We start from the raw sequence: 23,497 nt of genomic DNA, 5'->3' as shown, positions 1-23,497 counted from the left end.
ACATTCCTACATAATTTCCTTTCCCTTAGGTAATGAAGAAGCAGGGGAAATATAAAAGCCAAGATGTTTCATTGTTGGAAGAGAGGGTCCAACTCAAGGCCTGCACTTGCTTTGAGGTAATAATAACTGCTCCTTGAGTTCCTTAGCTAAATAAGATTATTATGTGATGACAGAAACCCTTTATAATAATGACATTCCTTGCAAATTTATCATTTTAGTTAATCAGTATCATAGAATAGAGGAATCAGTAAGGTTGGAAAATCCTGCTAAGATCATCAAGTCCAACCGTCAACCCAACACCCCCATGCCTCCTAAACCATGTCCCGAAGTTCATGTCTAGACATTTTTTGAACACCTCCAGGGATGATGATCCCACCACGTCTCTGGGCAGCCTCTTCCAATGCCTGACCACTCTTTCAGTGAAGAAATTTTTCCTAATAACCAGTCTAAACCTCCCCTGGATGTTTCCTCTCATCCTATCACTTGTTACTTGGGAGAAGAGATTAACACACAGCTCACTACAGCCTCCTTTCAGGTAGTTGTAGAGAGTGATAAGGTCTCCCCTCATCTTTCCCTTTTCCATGCTAAACAACCCCAGTTCCCTCAACCTCTCCTCATAAGATACCCTCTCCAGATCCTTCACCAGCTTTATCACCCTTCTCTGGACATGGTCCAGCAACTCAATGTCCCTCTTGTAGTGAGGGGCCCAAAACTGAACACGGTATTCGAGGTGCAGCTTCACCAGTGCTGAGTACAGGGGCACGATCACTTCCCTACTCCTGCTGGTCGCAGTATTCCTGATACAAGCCAGGATGCTGTTGGCCTGCTTGGCCGCCTGGGCACACTGCTGGCTCATGTTCAGCTGGCTGTCAACAGGCATCCCAGGTCTTTTTTTGGCCAGGCAGCTTTCCAGCCACTCTTCCCTAAGCCTGTAGCATTGCATGGGGTTGTTGTGACCCTAGGGCAGGACCCGGCACTTGGCCTTGTTAAACCTTATGCTGTTGACCTTGGCCCATGGATCCAGCCTGTCCAGGTCCCTTTGCAGAGCCTTCCTACCCTCGAGCAGATCGACACTCCCACCCAACTTGGTGTCATCTGCAAACTTACTGAGGGTGCACTTGATCCCCTCATCCAGATCATTGCTAAAGATATTAAACAAGACTGGCCCAAAACTGAGCCCTGGAGAACACCACTTGTGACTGGTCATCAACTGGCTTTAGCTCCGTTCACCACAACTCTCCAGGCTCATCCATCCAGTCGATTTTTTACCCAGTGAAGAGTACACCTGACTAAGCCATGAGCCCACAGTGTCTGTGCAGGTCACTTAGACTTTGAAAAAGTGCTTAGCTTTTCCCCCAAGTGATTGAAATAATCAAAATAAATCCTTAGTTTTCCAAACATTTTAAAGGAGAGATTTATCATGTTAATTTTAGAACTCTTGATAAAACCAACTGTCATGTAAGTAAAACAAAAAGGTAGTACTTTTCCACAGAAAGTCACAGAAGCAGTGAACTGCATATGTGGCCACCTGGATTGCTTCAGAGCACACAACTGAGGACAGGAGCTGCTGCTGTGGTGCGTGGAAAGGTGCACTCATCTCTGTTTGCTGGGAACATGTCGCTTTGCTGCCTTTTTACTGCAGGGTGATGATTAGCATGGATCCATCTGCCTACGACACACAGCATGGACCATCCAGGGCATCAGGCAAATGTTATCAGCAAGAAAGCAAGCTTTATGGGGAAAGTGAGAACCTTCTAAAAGGTTTCATGTTGTAAACATTAAAAAAATAAAAAAAAGTTTCATGTTGTAAGCATGTAAGAGGAAAAGAAGCCAGGTAGCGCTTTTAATATAGCACATCTTAACAAACAGCTGCAAGCAGATCTAAGTGGAAAGCCAAACCTTGCCTGCTGGTGTCATTTACCCGAGCACCGTGGGAAGAGGTGCTCTCTGGTGGACAGAAGAAAACGCTGGATTGAGAAATCTGCTATATCTTTGGAGTGCTAGATCCTAACGCGATCTGAAGTTGAAAACAGAAAACAGCGAGTTTCCTCTGTGGCAACTGGCTAGGATAGTGGGTCTGAGGGAGGGAGAGGGGGAGGCTGATCCATCGGGCTGCGCATCCAAAGCACCCGAACGGAGATTTGTGGATCTCCTGCTGATCTGGCCCCGACTTGAGCACGGATCCCGGGCTCCACCTTGGACATGCCCGCGGGAGCGCCCCAGCCTCGGCCCCTGGCGCCAGAAGCGCAGGGCCGCTTCTTTGCAAGCCCCGTCTGCCCAGAGCGGGGCCGAGCCGGCGGACACGGACCCCAGCCTGCCGTCATCCCTTCGGCGGGACGGAGCTCCCTGCCCATCCCGAAAGGTGCTCAGTCGGGACATCGCTGCCTCCGCACTGCAGCCTCCGCGGGAGCGGCATGAAAGCTCCGCCTCCGCCCGTTCGGGAACACCCTGATAAAGGCAGGTGCGGGCAAGCGGCAGGACCCCAGCTCGAAGCATCTGCCCAGGCACGGAGCCCCTGACCCCTCCCCGGCCACCCCGTGCAAAGCGGCACCCGAGGCGGGCGGCGCAGCCCGGCCGGCCGTGGCGGGGAAGGCGCGGAGCCTCCGCCGCCCGCGGAGCGCACCCGTGTCCGCGTCCCGCCGGCCGCAGCCCGTGGTCGCGCCTCTGCGAAGGGACAAGGACCTCGCCCCCCGAGGACCTCCGAAGAGGCGGGATTTCTCCGGGAAGGGGAAGCAGGATTTTTCTTGTGTGGCTTGGAGATGGGGCAGGTATCTGGAGTGGGGTTCCTCCTGGGGCTGATGGCTCTCCCAGCGGCGCTGGGACAGAGAAGCTCGGGAAGCTCCAAAAATAGCAGCCAGCCTCAAAGCTTTGCCATCGTCTCTTTTCAATGGAACCACGTCAAGGAACCTTATATCATTACACTTTGGATACTTGTGGCCAGCTTGGCCAAAATCGGTGAGTCCAGAGCTATATATTAATACATGCCCTCTCCCTTTCCCTTCCCCCTTCCCCTTCTCTCATCCGACGTAAATGAAGAAAGCTTATCACAAGTCCGCTGACCCGTTTTCAGGGGGTTTACTGTACTCTGTCCTGGTTTCATAATACCGCCCCACACGGTGCTTAGCAGTGTGATTTTCACCTGCTCCAGAGGGTTGCCTACTTCATTTTCAGAGCCTAGGACTGTGGCTTCTGCATCTAACTTCTTGCAAACCCTTGCAATTCCTTGAAACCTTGCATTACTGTTGCTGCCAGGAATAACTTTTTACGGAAGTGAAACAAATCGCACCTTATTGCTTATACAATACCTATTCCAGCTTATGGTATGCTATTCTACTGATGACGATTGGTAGCTATATTAGGTAGCACCATCAAAAATGAACACTGTAAACTACACACATGAACTTAGCATTCCCTGCTTTACAGTGCATTGCTGAATTAGTGAAAGAGCAGAGTTCATAGGGAAAGGTAATATGTATTATCAGACCATCTGATGCAGCTGAAAAATAGAAGTTTTAGAGAACACAGAATTTTCTTCAAGAAGTTGGAATCAATGAAAAGCAACGACTTAGTCTAACTTCGGTGTAGTTTAAGTGAATTTATGTGACTGCTCTAACTCTTGTGTCCTCAAATTTGTGACTTTTCTAAAAGCAATTATATTAATAACAATGTTTGCTGAACTAGAAGACTCTCTGTTTAACTGGAAAGTATATGATTTGCTTGATGCTATTATTTTCGTCCTTTTACCTTTGGATCTAAAACCAGACCTCCAGTTTGGCTGACATTGAAAAATGTAATTTTCAATAAATCATCTCTAAGATCAGTCTCAGCTGAGAAGGTATGATCAGCTGAAAATCCTACTAATACTTTTCAGTACTTGTACTGCTAATACTAATTTAGGACACCAGAATCACATTCCATGATTTTGCATGTCACAGAGAATGGAAGATGTACAAAAGGTGCATTAGGTATATTCTGTCTAGCACGTAAGCTGAACACAGTAAGACTCAGGTGGAAAATACCTTCTCCAAATCCAGATAAAATATATTAAAAATGAGAACTAAGTTATGCACAGGTGATATCGTAAAGCATTTTTCAGTGATACCTGCATCTTGGATTTCACTTGCTTAATCATAGATATATAACTAAATATCTTTATCATCTGACTCGCTGATGGCCTACACCTTGCAAATAATTTCTATTCAGATGGTTGCTGCATTACTGAGACTACATAAAAATATGGTTTCATTTTAATTGACTTTTCTTGGTGGGTTGCATCAAGTAGAAAGCTGGGAAAGCAGACACAGGAAAAAACAGTGACAAGGTTGCGTCCCTATAAAACTGTGCTAACTAAACGAATACACAAGTTGCTTATTTGAACTTTCTTTTTGGGACACTCTTCTAAATAAGTATTTGCCCTCTGTGTTATGAAGTCTTTGCTCCTTTATACATGTGCCACTGTTGTACAGAGTAATATTAGTGCTGCACAACCATATCAGTGCTGTGTCAGAAGCCCAATGAAGGTAACAGGATGGTTAGATTGTCCTATATTTAAATTACAGTGGCCTGGATTAAGATTACCTTGGATTAAGATGAGCCATTTTACCATTAAATCCTCCGTATAAACTCTTGATAAAGCACTAACTCTCCTTGGAGTTCAGGAGCTGACTGTTGCTGGTCCTGTTTTTAAATTCTTTGCACTTCTTTCACAGCTGCACAGAGCATGCCACTTACTAGTAGATAGCATCTATCAACTCCTTCATTTTTCTTCCCCAAAGCTCTCAAGCTTCATTCTTTTCCCTTTTCACATTTTTAATTGCAATCCTATACTACTCTGGACTTTGTCTCTGAAGAAGCAACAGACAACTGCTATATTCCTCTGAGATCCTATGAATGCTCCTTGTTTTCCTCACCAGTGACAAATAAAATACAGAAAAGCAGAAACGTACACTCACTGTTCAACAGCTTATTAATGAAGAAAGCATGAACATATTCTTATTAATCAATGAGAAAGAGAACTGAAGAAAACAGATTGTCAGCCTTCTATCTGCTTTGATGTGTCAAGGGTTCTGGAAAGTAGACCAGAAATCTGTCAGAAGATTTTGAATGGCAAAAATGCTATGCTGGATCAAAGAACTTTTATACATTCAAAAAGCAGAGAGAAAAGAAGCAGGGAAGAAAATGTGGAACATCTGCCCTTGTGTCTCTTGGTTTACTACCTGAAGGAGGGCAAAGGTAGTGGAGTCAAAATGCTGGTTTTGCTGTGGGTTTTTCAGCAGGGGAGGAGCCGTTCTTACACACGCAAGTCATACCTCCATGGCTACAGAGGTTGAGAGCGCTATTTTACTGGTGGATCATAGGCAATTGGGTCAGTAAAGGGTGTTCTGGGAATTGCAATTGATAGCTGGGGATGAAAAATATATGAGAATACTTTGCCTTCTCTTGCATTAGAATAACCTTAAGGTTTTGTGGAGGTTTTGTTTGTCTATATGGCTTGGGGAAACATGTACTTAATAGGACATTCTTGTGGATTTTCCGGGAATTGATGTTCATGTTGTGCCCATTCAGAATGTAAATTGGTGCTGACAAGGTATTCTGCAACATCAACTATTGTATGTGAAATCTCATAAGCATCCCAAACACATGAAGAAGTGCCTAGTGTTTTGGGCTTGGTGGGAAGGAAGCTGCTATTTGATTTTATTTTTTTCATGTGAAGAATACTTATATCTCTCGGTCAAGTCTAAGTATTGCACAGATGAAACTGTGGAAGATGTCTTCATACATTTGGCTCTCTTGTGCCATAAGAAATAAATTAGTCTGTGTCTACTATGAAACTTCTGATGAATCTCAGTGTACTGTTTTACATACTAGAATTGATTTGGTTTGACCCTCTTCATTTGAAGTGTTCCACCTCTCCATTCTAAGGTACACAGTGTTCCACTTTGGCTAATGATCTTTATTTCATCTTTTGATAGGCTCTCTTATCACTAGAAATGAGTATCCTTACAGGATAAGGCCAATAAACTACTTACATGTGTAAAGCTAAGCTAGAAAAACATCTTATCTACATGAAGAAGGTACATGAGGTACAGCTGAGAACCCTCCTTCAGGTGTCCACTTCCTGGTACCTCAGTTCTCCAGATGAAAGAAGCAATACCAATGAAAAAAAAAACCATACAAATACATACATGGATGTATATATAGTTATAGACTAGGACATTTCCTACTGTAACTATTTTGCTAAAGGATGTAACACTTTTAATCAACATACTTGCACGGTATAGTTCTGATTTAAGATTAAAGACGCATGTACACTGACCAGCCTTGCACACGCTTTCTAAGTTCACTTTGTCATAGTCTCTCCTCCTTCTTCATATGTCTTTAATAGATCACATCTTGAAAATAACCTTTTAATAAACAGACATATAGAAGATACAAACAGTGGCAGGGAAGTCTGCTACAGAAAAAGCCAGATGTAGGAGGGAGATCAGAAAACAACTCTGGAAACAAGTAGAAGGAAAGAAATGATCAGCTCAGGAGCTAAAAACAGGCAAGAGAAGAAATAGGTTAAACTCTGAATATTGTATAAAACTTTTCCTGAGGAGGTTTCTGAGGCCATGTCTATTGCAAAACAAACAAACAAACAAACAAACAAAAAAAGGTATGCTTTTTACTTGGGGGATAACCACTGCATACTTCCACACCTGTTCAAAATGCTAGGGGAAAGAGAGGAGAGAGATTTTATCTATATTTTCATTGGAGGTCATGTTGGGGAACTTGTAAAATTCCTACTTGTTTAAATCCTTTGCATACTATAACATTTTTTCAGAGGATAGTTAATTGCTTGTCCCAGAATAAAATTAAAAAACCCTACAAAGCACTCTTTCTGCCTGTTTAGCCTCCTGAACTTGCTCAACGTAGAGCAGATAAGCAACTGTAAGAAATGGTGAGAGAGTGAGTGACTATGAACAGGAATGAGGAAGGGTACCTAGCCCTTTCATTATCTGTGACTCAAACCTCTTGCCAACTGTTTTTGTTGGTATAGTTTATGCTGAGTCTAAGAATGTCACAAAAGCTTTTTTTTTTTAATGTCTGTGTAGTTGCACACAAATTCTAAAGGCTTTTATATTAGAAATATAAAAGTGGGAGTGAAATTTTAATCCAGGGCAGCTGGTAAATCCTTCTTCATGCTTTGGAGGAGGGGGAAGAAGTGCCTCAATAAGAACAAACAAACACTTGGTAGGAGGCTGGCCTAGTGATATCTCAAAAAGATATTGTGTCAGATGGACTTGTTGCGTCCATCAGCTCCTGAGACCCCAGGAGGACATGAGCTGTAAAGCACACAGTAAAGCATATCTCTAAGCTTACAGAGATATGGTTTCCTACAAATGCTCTAGTTTCTGCATGCCCTTCGTATTGTCTCAAACTGCTCTGAGAAAGAAGCTCTTCAGAACACTTTGTTAACACGAACAATTGCTGTGGAGAATTTTAAGCATGTTAGGGATGGGCTAGGGAAGGATCTGTGAAATGCAGGTCTAACAACCCATCCAATTTAGACTCCTGGGGCAATATTTTCTTTGAAGAAATCAATACCCCTCCCTCCAAAACAAACTGTCAAAACAAAAGCCCATTTGACTCCCAAGTTTCTCCTCCTGGCATTTTAGCACTAGTGAAAAGGGTCAATTACTTAGAGAAAGTGATTTAGGGTATTGTTTTAATAAAAAGCAAAAAATGTAAGAATAGCTCTTTTGTTGGCAATTCTTCAGTAAATAACATATTTAGGAAGAAGTGTTGAAGGATGCTTAGCAGAACTTTATTGGAAGTATTTAACTGAAAATGGAGTCAGAGACTCAAATGGTGAGGATACTAAATCCTGCAAACTTTAAACTGCCAGCTTTGTCATGAAAGCTGCTTTCATTAGCAAGTGATAATATGAAAAAGGACTTTGCATTGTGACTAGTAAGTCTGGAGGTGGCTACCTTCCCCTATATCCTGAACAAGATAATAAGGAAAAAATATATCTTCTACTTTTATTGTGAACTCAGTAGAACCTGGAACATGTTGGCATACTTATAAGGAAGGCATATGAATTTCCTTCCTGGATATAGCCTGTTATTATCTATCTTAAAAACAATTACATAGAAAAGCTATAAATTTGTGCTGGCAACTATGTTATATAGCTGGAGTGTCTTCATTTTAGCAAGATGCTGTATTTCTTCTTACGAAGTGCTGTTTAGAGTATCTGTGAGCTAGGATTGTTAAGTACTGCAAAATCCCTGCCTTCTAAGGAATTACTTTTTGTATGCAACATTTTAGGCAGCCGAAAAGAACATTTCCAACATCAGTAGCTTAACATTTCCAGTCCTAGGAACAACTGTGTAAGCCACGTCTTTATTAAATCTATGATCTGTAAAAAGATGCCTATTTCCACATTTTTTTTTCCATTTTACTCTTGCACCTTACTTATCCTTTTCCTGTCCTTCCTGCCTCCCTGAACCACACATCTTCCCCCTCCCCCTCCAAGTCTCAAGTCTTAATTATTTAGAGTAGGGAAGAAGATATCAGGACAGTATAATTCGACAAGATTCAGATTACATCCCCTGACGAATAGCAAATGTACAACGGCAATTTGTGTGAATTACATAAGAAAACAATGGCATTTTGAGAATGGCCCTGAATTGAATACAGTTCAGGCATGCATACCTAAAAAAGGATCTCTGCCATCAATTACTTTCAGGCACCTGTGTGCAAAGTGCTCAGCGTTCTCTGCAGAACAATGGAATCCTTTTAATACTGTAGTCTTAGGATTGTTGAAACCATTGATTTACTGTCTTCAGAGCTACAGCCACTTACTACTAAGAGTGATCTACAACCCCCCGAAGTGACTGTAAATCTCTCACGCGGTAATGCAGCAGACCACAGGTCTGCAAGTAATAAGTGCAAGCAGCAAACCCTTTCAGGTGTACACAGGTTCTTCAAGTGAAAGGCTTCATGTTGTCCCCTTTGTTTCTGTGGAGCTTTATGTGTTAGAGAAGCTTAACAGGGAATCTGGTATTGCTTTTCCAGTTGTTTTTTACTCATACCACCAGAAGTCTATCAAAAGTCAGTGAGTTTCACTACCAGTTTGCTTAAAGAAAAGTTTTGAATTAAAATACAAAACTCCTTTACACACTATTTACTATGTTTTAATCACTCTGAAGTAATGGGATAAAGGATTACTGAGTTCTTCTGTACCTTCTGTACAGCTTGTTCTGTTCCAAGATGAAGTGTTGAGTCCAAAGTTGTAGAAGAGTATTTCTTACTTGAATATTCTTTTTGCTTTTTCAGGAAATTGTCTTTGATTTTTCTCATCTCTCTGCAGGAGTGCAGTTAAACTAATGTCCCAAGGAAGTAGGGGCTCTAATTATTCTTCAATTTACTAACAAGTGGCACCCATTTAAAATTACGGACCATTAAAACAGCCTCGGTAAACTGCAGAGCATGGCTTGTTGGCTGCGCTGTAATATTTTGATTCCTTTTGTAAAACAGCTTAGAGAATTCACCGGATGAAAGGAGTGACTTGATACCCAATTGGCTGCTATGTAAAGCACTGTAAAGTCATAAATACTGAAACTACAGGCTGACAAGGAAGAGCTGACCAAGATGGAATGCAAGACCTCAAGTGGAAACATTTTTAATTAAGGCCCGAATATTTAATGTTTATTCATGGAAGAAGAAATTTGGAAAATATTCTGAAAAGCAAAAACCCTGCAAAAGCAGGGTTTTTAAGTAGAAGGATCGGGAGAGTTTTCTCCTTCCAATAACTGAAGGTAGAAAAAGTCATTCCAGATTCACTAATATGTGCCTAGGTTAGTTTTTCTGCTTTTATCTATTGAAAGAAAAAAATGCCTTGACCTTTTGTCAACCCTAAAAGTTAAAATAGCAGTAGTCAGACACCAAGGAAAAAAATTTCCAAGTAGACATTGGAAATCATAACATTTCGTTATGATTTTCTCTGCTTCAGTTACAGTTTTTTAGAAGTGGGAAAAAAGTGGAAATTGGAAGCTTTATGGATTCTTTCACTTCCAAAATCTGGGCTTTGAGGAAAATATTAACTACTCAGAAACATGCAAAGGTCTTGATCGAGTAAGATTTCATAATGAAAATCTCCCAGGTGCAAACAGATTGTGCACTTGATGGAGGGACTTGTCTAAGCACAAAGCTGATATTATCTTAACTATTTTGTCATAGTTAAAACATTCTAACTCTTTTATTAAAATTAATATTGCAACACTGGTTTGGTGGTGTAATACTATTCCAGGGACTAGATGACATAGGTGGATATAAGATGGCTTTACATTAATATAAGAACATTGGTACTAACAGTTGAACTGGCAGTATAGTTGTATGTGATCATGCATAAAACTAAATGTTGTTGTAGTATGGAGTTATTACAATCCCCTTACTTCTGTGGAATAGCTGGACTGATGAATATCTGGATGTAGATTTACAGGCCTTAAAGGCTTAGACATATGCTTAACAAAATCATTTAATAAATGCTATTTAGTAGTTTAAGAGGTTACAATACTAATGCCACAGTTAATAGAAACAGTGTTTGAATGCTTGCTCTTCTGTTCTGATGCATAGTCTAGAGTTTAAACTTCTGTAGGACTTGGTTTGAATTAAGCTGCCAGATTTTCCACTGAAATAGCTCTGGTCCTCAGCTATTCTGTCCTACTTAGTTCTGGTGATGACTTTGGGACAGTTGTGAACCGGGGAAAAGTAATCTTTCAAATTGGGTCAGTCAGTGATAAATGACTATGTTTAAGACTTAAGTCACACTGTTTAAGGCTTAAGTCACACTGCTCCTGTGATGTAACTGTCTTTGAAGCTGATGGCTAGGGAGAAAGAACACAGGTATAGATGCATGGTGTCCTGTAACTCAGGCATAAGTTTGGTATTTTGCTGGACACTCAGTCTCTGATAGAGTTCACAAAATCATAGAGTCACAGAAATCACAGAATAGTTGAGGTTGGAAGGGACCTCTGGAGCTCATCTTGTCCAACTTCCTGCTCAACCAGGGCCACCTACAGCCAGTTGACCAGGGCAGTGGCTTTTGAATATATCCAGGGATGGAGACTCCACAACCACCTTAGGCAAACTGTGACAGTGCTTGGTCACCCTCACAGTGAAAAAGTGTTTCCTCATGTTCAGAGCAAACCTCCCGTGTTTCAGTTTGTGCCCACTGCATCTTGTCCTCTCACTGGGCACCACTGAAAACAGCCTGGCTCTGTCTTTTTTGTGCCCTCCCTTCAGATATTTATATACATGGATGAGATTCCCCTTGAGCCTTCTCTTCTCAAGGCTAAAAAGTCTCTGCTCTCTCAGCCTTTCCTCATATGCAAGTTGCTCTAGTCCCTTCATCATCTTCCTGGCCCTTTGCTGTACACTGTCCAGTATGTCCATGTCTCTCTGGTATGGAGGAGCTCAGAACTGGACATGGTACTCCAGGGGTGGCCTCACCAGTGCTGAGTAGAGGGGAAAAAGCACCTCCCTCAGCCTGCTGGCCACACTCCTAATGCAACCCAGGAAACCATTAGATTTCTTTGCCCCAAGGGCTCATTGCTGGCTCATGTTCACCTTAGTGTCCACCAGGACCCCTAGGTCCTTTTCTGCTAAGCTGCTTTCCATCTGGGTGGCCCCCAGCATATACAGCTGCATGGAGTTGATCTTCACCAGGTGCAGGACTTTGAACTTCTTGCTGACCTTCTTGAGGCTCCAGTCAGCCCATTTCTCCAGCCTGTTGAGGTTCCTCTGGATGGCAGCACAATGTTCTGGCTTATCAGCCACTCCTGCCAACTTTGTGTCGTTGGAAAACTTGCTGAGGGTACACTCTGCCCCATCATGCAGATCATTAATGAAGATGTGAACAGAACTGGACCTGGTACTGACCTCTGGGGTACACTACTAGTTACGAGCCTCCAATTAGACTTTGCAACACTGATCACCACCCTCAGGGCCTGGTTATTCAGCCAGTTTTCAATCCGCCTCACTGCTCATCCAGCCCCCACAGCAACAGCTTGAGGGGCTATGAGGCTTTTATGGAAGACAGTGTCAAAGGCCTTACTGAAGGCCCAGCAGACACTAGCACTGCTCTCCTCTCATCTACCAGGCCTGTCACTAAATCATACAAATTTACCATTACTTCTTTTCGTGAAGCCATGATGATTCCTCCTGAGAAATTTCTTATCTTTCATGAACCTGGAAATGGTTTCCAGAAGTAGTTGTTCTATCAGTTAGACCTGCAGATCCTGGTCTTTGGTTTAGCAGTGTTCATACGTGGACGGAACTTTATCCACATCCTACCTGTCAAAGAAAGCTACACTTCTGCATGCTGTTTTGATGGAATCAGTATACTTTAATTAACTGGGGCAAAATCGCATGCTATTATACAGAGGAGAGGAGAATAAATTGTGGCCATATGGTGGTCACTATGGTCACACCACCATGAATTAAAGAAAGGAATGACAAGGTATCAGCACAAAGTTCAGCTCTCCTCTAACCCAGATGCTTTCTGATCAAATTGGCTTTCACTTGTATGTTACCCACTCTTCTGCCTTCTTTTAGCTGGTAGAGCGTAAGTTCCTTCTCTTATTTTAGACAAACCATTCTCCAGGATGAACTGATATTCTAATTCTCCAGGATGAACTGATATTCTAATGAATAGTATTACTTGACAGGAAAGTGCAGTGATATTTTGAAACTGTTAGTACCAAGCTCAAGCAGTAGCTAGCTGATACAGCAGGAACACGTGTAAACCTGAAGGTGGTGGTTCTAGTGTTCCCTGCTTCCTGCAGAACAGGGTGATAGATCTGCTTCCTACAAATGTCTTTTCTGCCCACAACTCTATGCCAGAAAGCACACTTCTGTAGTCCTCCTCTGTATTAGGTGGATATTACTTCTAGGTCTTCCACTGACCTGAGTTGCAGGTGAGTGGAAGTATTTTGGAAGTACCTTGGAATCCTATCTCAGTTTCCCAATTTCTAATAGGAATTCCTCAATAAGATCTCCTTTGTTCGTCTAAAAAAAGAACCTCAAAACAAAACAAAAGAGTAAAAAACCCAACCAACCAACAAAAAGAAAAACCCTCAGGCAAAACTGTGTGTGAGGATATTCCATCATTGCAGTTCTTTCCTCTCCTACAGGAAGCACCAGGAAATTTCTGAGTCCATGATAGTTACAGCCATGGTGGGCTCCTATTGTTTATTTATATGACACTTATTTTCCTTCTATCTTCATTTCACTTCACAAAAGACTGTTGCAAGCTCTGACTCTTGATAGGATGGCATTTCAACTATTGAACTGGTATTTTGTCAAGGTACCTTATTGGAGTGTAGATGAAGATATTTTGTACTCATTTATATGTTTAGATTAGTTACCATGGATGGTCATTAGTGGAGGATAGTGCATTTCTTTTTCTAAGTAGAAATATTGTGTAAATACTGTCTTTATTCTCATGTTCTTTAATACTTGCTACCATAGATGCCATGTAGAAAAGCAATCGCAGATCTTTTTATAGGCAAAAAACTAACTGAATTTGCATGTACAATCTTTCTAGATTAACAAGCTAAGTGAAATTTTAAATAAAGAGAATAGCTTTGTGTTGATCAGTGCACTGATCAATAATGAAAAAAAGTAGGATAGAAAGTACTGTGAGAGAAAGAGCAGGAAAGAATCTATAGATAAGAGCGCTATTATGTGTGTTGCATAAAAATGATGTAATTAGATTTTGAGGGAAAAAGAAAAAGAGCAGAAAGTGTGTACATACATTCAGTGTCTAAGAAATAAATGTATCAATTTCTTATTTTGTTAATTTCTGTTGTTTTGTTATCATGAAAATAAGATATTTTACTATTTTCAGATGTTTTCTGTTGAAATCCATTAGGAGGATTTTGTCATAAACTACTGCCTGACAGATTCTATCAATATGTCCATTAGTCATAATCTCTTACCATGAATTAACAAGATAAGAGTTTTTAGACTTTGCTCTATAAAGCTTCAAGAGGATAGCTTTTTCTCTTAGGCAACTTGTCCTCAGGGGGACTCGTCCAGTGCCTCTACGTGTTATGCTGTGGAGTACAGTGTGTCTTAGAGGATGTTACCTTTTAGAGGTGTAAAAAGAACATGAATAGCAAGGTTCAGTTTTTTTCCCCACTAACAAGGCATTTCCTAGACAGGATGAATAGTCAGCATCGCCTTCTTCTCTTCAATGTTATGCTAAGTATTCCTTCACAGCAGGGAGCCACTTTTCTATCTGCTCCCAATAATCCTATAGCTCTTCATTTTATCTGGGCTTTTTAAAGGTGGATTATATATCTGCCAGTTGCTGCATTGTTGCTGATCTGTACATGATTATACCTAACAGGTTTTTGAAAAACAGTATGGTGCAGCTAGCCAGAGTTGTAGTTTGAAGTGGTTTTCTATTTTGGTATTTACCTTTTTTTTTTTCTCTTTTTACTTCTGTGTTCCACAATCTCTCATGCAGCAGACTTATGATTCAAGACAATGAAAGATAGGTTGTAAAACAAGGAAGGCTCAGTCAAGCCAGTTATCTAAGTGGTTATATAGCATCCATAACAGAGCCTGAAACTTGAATCCTGTAGTGGTGAAAACTTACATTGCTTATGCAGAAAAAGTGTCTGGAAAGAGAAGGCTTGTTTTATTACTTTCTTCTTGATAATATTTAGAAAAAAGGTCTGCACTCTTCCAAAATTTTTATTAGAAATAAAGAACACGGGAAGTTCAGAAACTACTTTTATTTTTCTTCACAGTCTGATAGATATGGAATTGAAGTCAGTGAAAGATAAATGCTTTGTAATTCACCTTCCCCACCCCTCAAGTTAATTCGATCAATTTTCAGACATTTTCTGATCTGAGGATGAGGCTATTCCACCTCACATGTGTCTAAAAAAAGGGCTGTCACATTTATCATGGCGTTAAGGGGAACAGCAATTCATTAGTGCATAATACATGAATCTGATTTGCATCCTTATGTTCCCTAGCATTTCAGTAAACAAAAGTACAACTTGTTTTCATGTTTTGAACACTTGTACTGAAGAACATGGTAATTAAGTGAGAGGCTAAAGCTTTTTGCTCTTAGACAAAACTGTTCTTTTTGAGCACTCAGTAAAGCATCTTAATTCTCCAGCCTTTCCTAAGGAATACAATGTAGCTGACCTTACTAAAAACATAGTTTTCAATGTTGACTTGAATGATGCTTTTTGGTGTTTGAAAGTATGAGGATGTGAAAACAGCAGGAGGAAGTATGAAGTTTCCTTCTGTTTATTGTGATTTAGAAGTAAAGATTAAAACCAGTCCAAGATAAACCTGCCACTGTAGGTGGAAACTCAGCTTGTGTAGGGGCATTGAAGCTCCTATGTCAGGAAAGACCTACTCAGAAGGATGAATGGTCTATAACTACATTTTCCTCTTGTTTCCTGGTGTAGCTTGTTTTGAAAGGCAGTAGACTCTTGTCTATACACCTTCATCTGATAAATGTTTTATGACTATAGTCAAGTGGGGTAGTACTACAGCCACCTGTAGTGTTCGTGCTGCAGTGCCTAAAACACAGTACCCGTACCTGGGGTTGAAAGAAGGCTGATAAAGATCCCATACTTTGGGAACTGCTTATCAGTTAAGAATATGACAGAAGTACAGATATCATCAAGCAGATTCAGTTGCTGACAAAGTAAGCACTCATAACTGAAATGAAAATAGTAACATGTATCCTGTATATCATATGATTACTTAGATGCTAGTGAACATGGCAGAGAGTGGAGAAACCATATATTTAAGGAAAATTCAGCTGAAACTTGGCTTCTGTCTTGGCATTTGTCTTTTTTTAAATTTTTTTTTCCTCCTCATCAGGACTAGCAGTATATTCAGGTACAGGATTTCAAGAGATTAACTGAAAAAACAATATTAGCAGAAAATCATGAAGTTTCGCTGTTCACAACACTTTCTGTTTTAGCAGAAAAGCAGGACTAACCTACCTGCATTTTTTATTTTATAGTTGGTATAAAGCAGTGTCAGTTCAGCTAGGTCTTTCTGTCAGGTTGATGCTTTTCCACTCCAGCATTTTTTTTTCCAGAACCTATCGTGGCATTTATATGCGTATGAAGATGCTACACTAATCCTTTTAGAATTAGGTCCACATACATATTTTTTTTTTTCAGTTATAAGTTTTCTCTCATTTATGACTTATCTGTGTGTAAATTATTTAATTCCCTTTACTGGGCATGAGCTGACAATGTGCTTTCACAGCCTTGAAAGCCAACTGTTTCTTGGGCTGCATCAGAAAAATCGTGGCCAGCATGTTGAAGGAGGTGATTTTGTCCTTCTACTCTGCTCTGGTGAGACCCCACCTGGAGTGCTGCGTCCAGCTCTGGAGCCCTCAGCACAGGAAGGACATGGACCTGTTGGAGCGGGTCCAGAGGAGGGCCACAAAAGTTATCAGAGGGCTGGAGCACCTCTGCTATGAAGACAGGCTGAAAGAGTTGGGGTTGTTCAGCCTGGAGAAGAGAAGGCTGCAGGGAGACCTTATTGTAGCCTTTCAGTACTTGAAGGGGGCTAATAAGAAAGATGGAGACAAATTTTTGCAGGGTCTGTTACAACAGGACAGGGTGTAATGGTTTTAAACTAAAAGAGGGTCAATTTAGGCTAGATATAAGGAAGACATTTTTTACACTGAGGGTGGCGAAACACGAGAACAGGCTGCCCAGAGAGGCAGTAGATGCCCCATCCCTGGAAACATTCAAAGACAGGTTGGATGGGGCTCTGAGGAACCCGATCTAGCTGAAGATGTCCCTCCTTATTGGTGGGTGGTTGGACTAGATGATCTTTAAAGTACCTTCCAACCCAAGCTATTCTATGATTCTGCTGAAGTTTAGTTCATATATACGTGGTAATAGAAGACAAAAAGTGCATATACTAGGTGTAACTTTTGATTCATACTGAATTCTTACTTCTCCCCAAAAATGAATTTTTGCAAAGATGTTTTTAGGAATATATGGAAAAACTCTATCCCATGTCAGAAGTGATCTGACTGTATAAGGGACATTTTCCTATATAAAGCAAAGAATCCTAAGTTGATATGGCTTTGTACTGTATATCATGCTTAGTCTATGTGTGTGACATTCTGGGATGTTGTTTTTTATTTAGTAAGAGATTTGTGTGGTGTTTCTACCCTCCTTCTTTCCTGAAATAAGCAATCATCTTCAGTAGCTAAAAGGTTTGAGTTATGAGCTACTTCAAATACAGCTTTAGTCAGTTGGTTTTTTTCCCCTCCTTTTTCTTCACTGTGGAAAAACAGTTTAAACTAATCTCCTTGTGAACTTCCTCTTGCATGCTAACCTGTCTCATTTTCCCTGTGTATGCACTACAAAACACAAATGCGTAACTAAAAAAAACAGCTGTCTCATTGTCATCACCCTCCTACCCCATTTTGAAACACCAAACCTATTTTCCATGAACTACATTTTACAGTATAAGGACACTACATAGACTACTGTCCTCCTGCTCTTATGAGCGTGTTCTTCACCTCTCAAATAGGATAATGAAGGTATGAGAATTAACATATTATTTAATCAAAAAAGCTGTAAGAAACATGTAAAAATGTTGCTGTTTGCAACAGAAATTGTAGATTTTGTAAAAAAATATCAAAAGCCATGTTAAAGCGCATTGAATGATGGCAGTATCTTGGAGCCATTTGCAAGAAAAAGATAGAGTGATGTAAATTAAGCTACACTTCGCTTTTAAGAAGTTAAATCTGTGGAAAAATAAACCGTCTACCTGGATTTCTAAGTAAAATTACTTCCTTTATGGGCGGGAATGAGTGCATTCAGTAAGGAAGCATGTTACATTTTCTATCCCCTATTGCCTAAGCCATAAAATCTCAGGCTTGATGAAAATGGTGTTTTCGTAACCTTCTGTGGAACAAATAGACAGATTAGTGTGCAAGTATTTTAACATGAGTATCCTTGCCCATTTCTTTCCCACATATCACCTTATTCAATTCCTTACCATCTTCTTTCTGACTAGCACTACTGATGTTAAACGAGCTGTTCTGTCATTAAGTAAAACTCCTCAAATGATTTGTATATGGAGAAACAGGTGAGTGACAAGTGATATCACCAGCATTCTTATAGAAAAAAGCTTCTACTTGCTTCTCTATTTCCTGACAAAGCTTTGGAATCCCAAATGCTTCACTGAGGAGCTTCCACAGCCTTGTATAAATCTTAGGGAAAAACTATCCTTTATCTGTTGTCTTTCTGGACACCTTAGGGCAATAAGGAGTGTTTCTCCTAAAGGTGTTTCTAACTTGTCAGTGAAAAATAATCTCATCTAGAAAAATCTGAGATTACCAAATTCCTAGCCCATGTAAACAACGTACTTGAGTTTCTGAAATTATGTACAAGAGTTGTAATCCATCATGAAACTCTTCTCTTATCAAGCTGCTGAAGCCTCTCCTCCAACATAAGGCTGGCAAATTTTTGAAGCCTTTCAGGGTGCACAGTAGTGTTCATTTTCAGTGGAAAATAGTCAGGTATGTTCTCTTAATTTCTCTCAAATTAAGGGTATTTTTCAGTTTTAAGCACAAGCTACTTGACATCTGTGATTTTTTTTTTTTTATATGTCTGTGGGCATCACTGCTAAATTTGAATACCTTAATGCTTCTTTAATTTACTGCTGTAATCAGGAACACTTCCACTTTAATCCCATGCTATCCCAGTTGTACTAATTAAAATCCTGCCAGGGTGGAACGTAGGGGGCAGGAATCAAGGCAGTATACCAAGACTTGAAAAAAAGTGCTTTCCTACCCCATGACTTGGAGCAGCCTTCATAGCCATTCTCCCTAGCCCTTAGGCTTTAATTATGTCCCTCATGCCCTTCCTAACAGGCAGCAATCCTTACTGTGTCCTGCAAGCAGCTGTACTGGGGAAGAACAGGAAGTCACTACAGCATAAGGAAATTTTCAGAGTTTCAACCTACTATTGGGATTCATTAAATTATTTCTTCGTCATCATCTTTTTCTTCTTTGTACTGTGGACCTGAACCAAGGAGAAGAACTGGTTCTGTTTTGTGTTCAGGCTTTGGTAATTCTTTGTGCAATTGATCATGACACCAGAATAACTGTTTCTATATATTACTAGCAATCCATTTCTTTGCAGGTCTTTATCTATATAAGCAAAAGCCAAAACTTTCCCAAACGGACACCTTTGTTTTAATTCATTTATCATATTAAAGTGAAGCTCAAAATGAAAAAAAAAATCTAACATTCATAGTGTGAAATAAGTTAACTCAGCATTTCTTGGAATTTCTTTATTTAACTCAGTTCTCCCCATGTTACCGGAAAATAGTTTGGTATTTAAAAAAAAAAAAAATTGCTTTAATTTTCTGTCAATAGATTTCAGTGAATTTTTGAAAATAATTTTAAAGCTGGAGCAGTTGCAATATATACTCTTAATAGAAAGTAAATTCTACCTTGTTTTCATTCCCCAGAATACTTTTTTAATTTATACTGTAAAATCAGCTGGAGTTTTAGACCTCAGGCAGTCATTTTAGTTAAAACTACCTTACTGAACAGAAAATTGCCACTAATTCTACTTAGAGTTATTGCTTTAGCATGTAATTGGAAGAGGTTATGACAAAAAATATACTATTTTTATTCTTTTGTATACAAGTAGCTCTAGTATGGAATACCCTTCAACTGTGCTGCTTTATATTTTTATTCAGTACAGAATATTATGCACTGATGGCATCCTAAAACAGAAAACTCATAGTAAGCCTTAACTGACTTCAGTCAGTGAGGAAGACTAACTTGAGCAAGGAGACTGTCTTTCAGACTTAATTCTAATACCTTTGCATAGGAAATGAAGCAGTTTTATGATACTTTTGCTGTCCTGTTTTATATCCTCTACTATACTTCAAGGTGTTTTTAATCTGCACTTTGCTCTCATTTTGAAATATTATTTTTGACTGTTCCCATTTCTCTTTCAGTGCCGTTCAGTTCCATAAGGGCCAAATGCTACCATACGTGCACTGCAGAGGGACTGCTACTTCAAAAAAGAACTATTTGGCATAATTATGATAAACTGTACCTGACTGTTTAAACTTCATTATGTTCTAAGTACTTATAGAGGTAATAGTTGCTTACTCACACACTTCTTGGAATTTGACTTGGGGCTATCTTGTTATGTTATGACCTATCAGCTTGGACCCTTGACCTGTATGTCGGTTGCATTTTTAATTGCTAACATATTTTGTTAATTGTTCACCTACAAAGAACAGCAACCTAAAATCTCCTCTTTAATGAGCTCATTACAATGCTGTACACTTTGTAAATGGTGATCATTACATATGTGACAAATAAAGAAAGCTTTCTTGAGCTGGGTAAAACCAAACTCAAACCAGTTCATCTAAACAAGTAAAATATGAAGGACTTTATGCCTTGTTTAGGAAAAATATGTCCAAGATTAAGCATGAATAGTATTAATAGTCATATTCATGTAGTATATTTTAAGACAGTACCCAAGGACCTATACCAAAAAAGGCTTTTACTGCTTGTTACACAATACATGTATATTATATCTGAGTTTCTACAGATATAAAATATCTGAGGTTTTTTAAATAAATATTTCTACTTTTGCTAGATTTAGTAAAAACATAAGGTACTGATTAATAAAATCATTTAAGATTTGTCTAGGTAATATTGTTTAGAAGAAATTAGTGAAAGCTTTAAGGGTTTTGTACCACTTGTATACAAACAATTCAAAATAGCAAAATCAATTCTTAAGACTTGCAGAATGTCATTGTTGCAAGGTCCACCGAACAGAATCTAAAGGACTATAAAATATGTTATCAGTATCCTGACCAGGAAAAAGAAAACCTGAGCACACTTTGTTGATAAAGATTAGAAAGGCAAATACAAGTAATAATGATGAGCTTCAGCCATGTTGAGTCTGCTCAAACACTTCCTGGACTAGAACAGCAGTTCCCTAATGCTTTGAATCCTTGCTTCAACTGAACCACTGTTAGAACACAATGGAAGATTTTTTTTTCCTTGATTTAGGCCTAAATTCATCTATTAATAAGATGGCGTAGAACAGTTACTGGCTGGGAAAGGAAAGGACAAGATAAAGTATGAAACTATAAGAAGGTTATTTGTGGAAGTCACTAAAGTTTAAAGTTTAATTTTTGGACTGGTCTTATGCAGGGTCTTATGCAGTGCTAAACTAGTGGTGTTTGTGACCAGAGAATTGGCATTTTCTACAGTGGTTAACAAAGCAATTACCAATGGCCTTTTTACATATTTTTCTTTAATGAGGAATAATATGCATGTTGAAAAGGCCTACTTAAAGTCTTCATTTATATTCTTTTAAATCAAATCATTATTTAATAACTTATATACATTGTTGTTGGAATGGTATACATTTTTGCAGGTCTTTGTATTTTGTGGTAGATTGAATTGTATCACTTCTAAATACAAATTGATTTTTTTTTTAAATCGTCACTGTGCAAAGAGGTGAGGTATCCTACTGAATGTTTCTGATGACACATTTCCCCAGGCATTATCTGCATTCGTGTAGATCTGGCTATTGCACTAGAAAAACCATATAATCTTGAGGACTAGGGGAAGGGAGGAAGTACAGTAATACAAAGGGAAGTTTCACTCAGGGACCAATGATAAGGATTTCTACATGAGGCTGTGAATGAGAAGGAGAAAAAAGGTACACATCTGTAGAAGCGAATACAGATGTGAGTCACCAACTTGATAATGAATCCAGGCTGTCACTGAGCTATGGATTGTGATAGGACATTACTAATGCTGTTGGACCTGCTTCTACTGTGACTCAAGCAGAATAACCTCGATATTTCTGATGACTCTGAGTCCACAAAGGTGGGCTTAGATTGAAATAGACAGAGCTGAAGTGAAGACTGAAAATAAGTGGTTTAGTTTAACAAACCAAAGACAAGCAACAAAAAGAGAATATGTTTCTCTCTGTGCTTATATAATAGGAAACGAAGGACTTAACATTAGGGGAAAAGAATTATTGAAGAAAATTTATATCACTGTCACAAAGGAAAATGGATATAATATAGCTGTGAACAAGTTCAGGTTAGAAATCAGAATGAGCTCTCTATGCAATGAGGGCTACTGCTGTACCTTCACATAGGCTTGGCTGGAGCCAAAATCCTCTGAAATGAAGATCATTAAATGTATGTGGTGTGATAAAGGAGGGCCTGGCTACACAACCAAATAGCTCTTCTAGTTCTTATGGTCATAATTAAAATTCCTAGGTCCATTATGCAGGATACATAAGCAAGTATAATTAGTTGGAAGGTATGCCTACGGTGATGCAGGTAAAAAATGATGTGTTTGGTAATGTGGCAAGGGTAGAAAACTTAAGTAGTCAAGTCATGAAGGAGATCTTAAAAAAGAGGTCTAGTATAACTGAGGTCAATGCACAGGGATACAAAACTGGCACGTCATGTGAAAATAATAAGAGTTACATGGATAGACCAGAAAATGAAAGACACATGAATATAAAGAAAACAAGTCTAGCAAGTGCAGGAAGTTTATTAGAAAACTAGTAGTTGGGCAGCACTCTTGAGAAGTAAAGGAAGCCATAACAAAAGATAAAGTAAAATATAAATATAGGAAACTTTGTTCCACAGGAAATTGGATCAAAAACCTCCTCATAGTAGGAGTGGAGTAAGTAGAAAGTGGATTTATCAGAAGAGCGTGCTCTTGAACAAATATATAAAATAGATAGCAATTAACACTAAATACTTAAGGATAAAAAGCAAAACCTCTGGAGAAATTTGAGATTAGGGCTTTAGAAGTATAAAGTAGCCTATCAAGCAGAAGACAAGGTGACTGAAGAGTGAAAGACAGCTACACTTCCTTAAAGAGAAAAAAAAAGGAAAAAAGAAAAAAGAGAAGTATTAACTGTCATTATTGTTAAGTAATTTTCTAAACAATTGCACCAGTGGAGTTTCCTGAGGGGTTTGTACTGTCCATTGTTTAAGAAACCTTCACTATTAGTCTGGACTAGGTAATGCGAGCAATAAAACGGACATACATTGCCCTCAGTATCATGAGGGGACCACAGTGACCACTACAGGCAGTCAATAAAAATCAGCGATTGTATGAGGCTGTTAGTAAACCAAGAGTTAGAAGTAATTTTAAAACAGTGATTGTTCAGCTTCTTTTTAGTTGTTGGGGAGGTCAGGGTACCTGGATCTCCTACATATACATCCTAATGAGAAAAAACTGTCAAACACTAAGAATCTAAAATAACTTTTTAAAGGAGTTTGCAGATAAAAAAGAGAAGCAAAAGGATAGAAAATAAATGTTCTCTCTGCTCCAGCATCTATGCACAGTTCCTACACAATGAATGCTACAACCTCTGCCCAGAGGCTTGCATAGGCAATATCACAAATTTCTACAGCACTGCTG

General features: G+C 39.4%; 1 protein-coding gene across 2 annotated transcripts in view; it reads left to right on the top strand.

The window, feature by feature from the left end:
• The first annotated feature begins 2,419 nt into the window (after positions 1-2,419).
• The window catches only part of SLC9A3 (solute carrier family 9 member A3), a 55,600-nt gene continuing 34,522 nt past the window's right edge, over positions 2,420-23,497 (top strand). For both annotated transcript variants that reach the window (XM_075083800.1, XM_075083799.1), the window contains exon 1: positions 2,420-2,955. In XM_075083800.1, the coding sequence (XP_074939901.1) occupies positions 2,760-2,955 (196 nt within the window). In that variant the 5' untranslated portion in view covers positions 2,420-2,759. The remainder of the gene's footprint in view (positions 2,956-23,497) is intronic.

Source organism: Phalacrocorax aristotelis, chromosome 2 (assembly GCF_949628215.1).
Source record: "Phalacrocorax aristotelis chromosome 2, bGulAri2.1, whole genome shotgun sequence".
NCBI lineage: Eukaryota > Metazoa > Chordata > Aves > Suliformes > Phalacrocoracidae > Phalacrocorax > Phalacrocorax aristotelis.
This window is presented reverse-complemented; position numbering and strand designations above follow the sequence as displayed.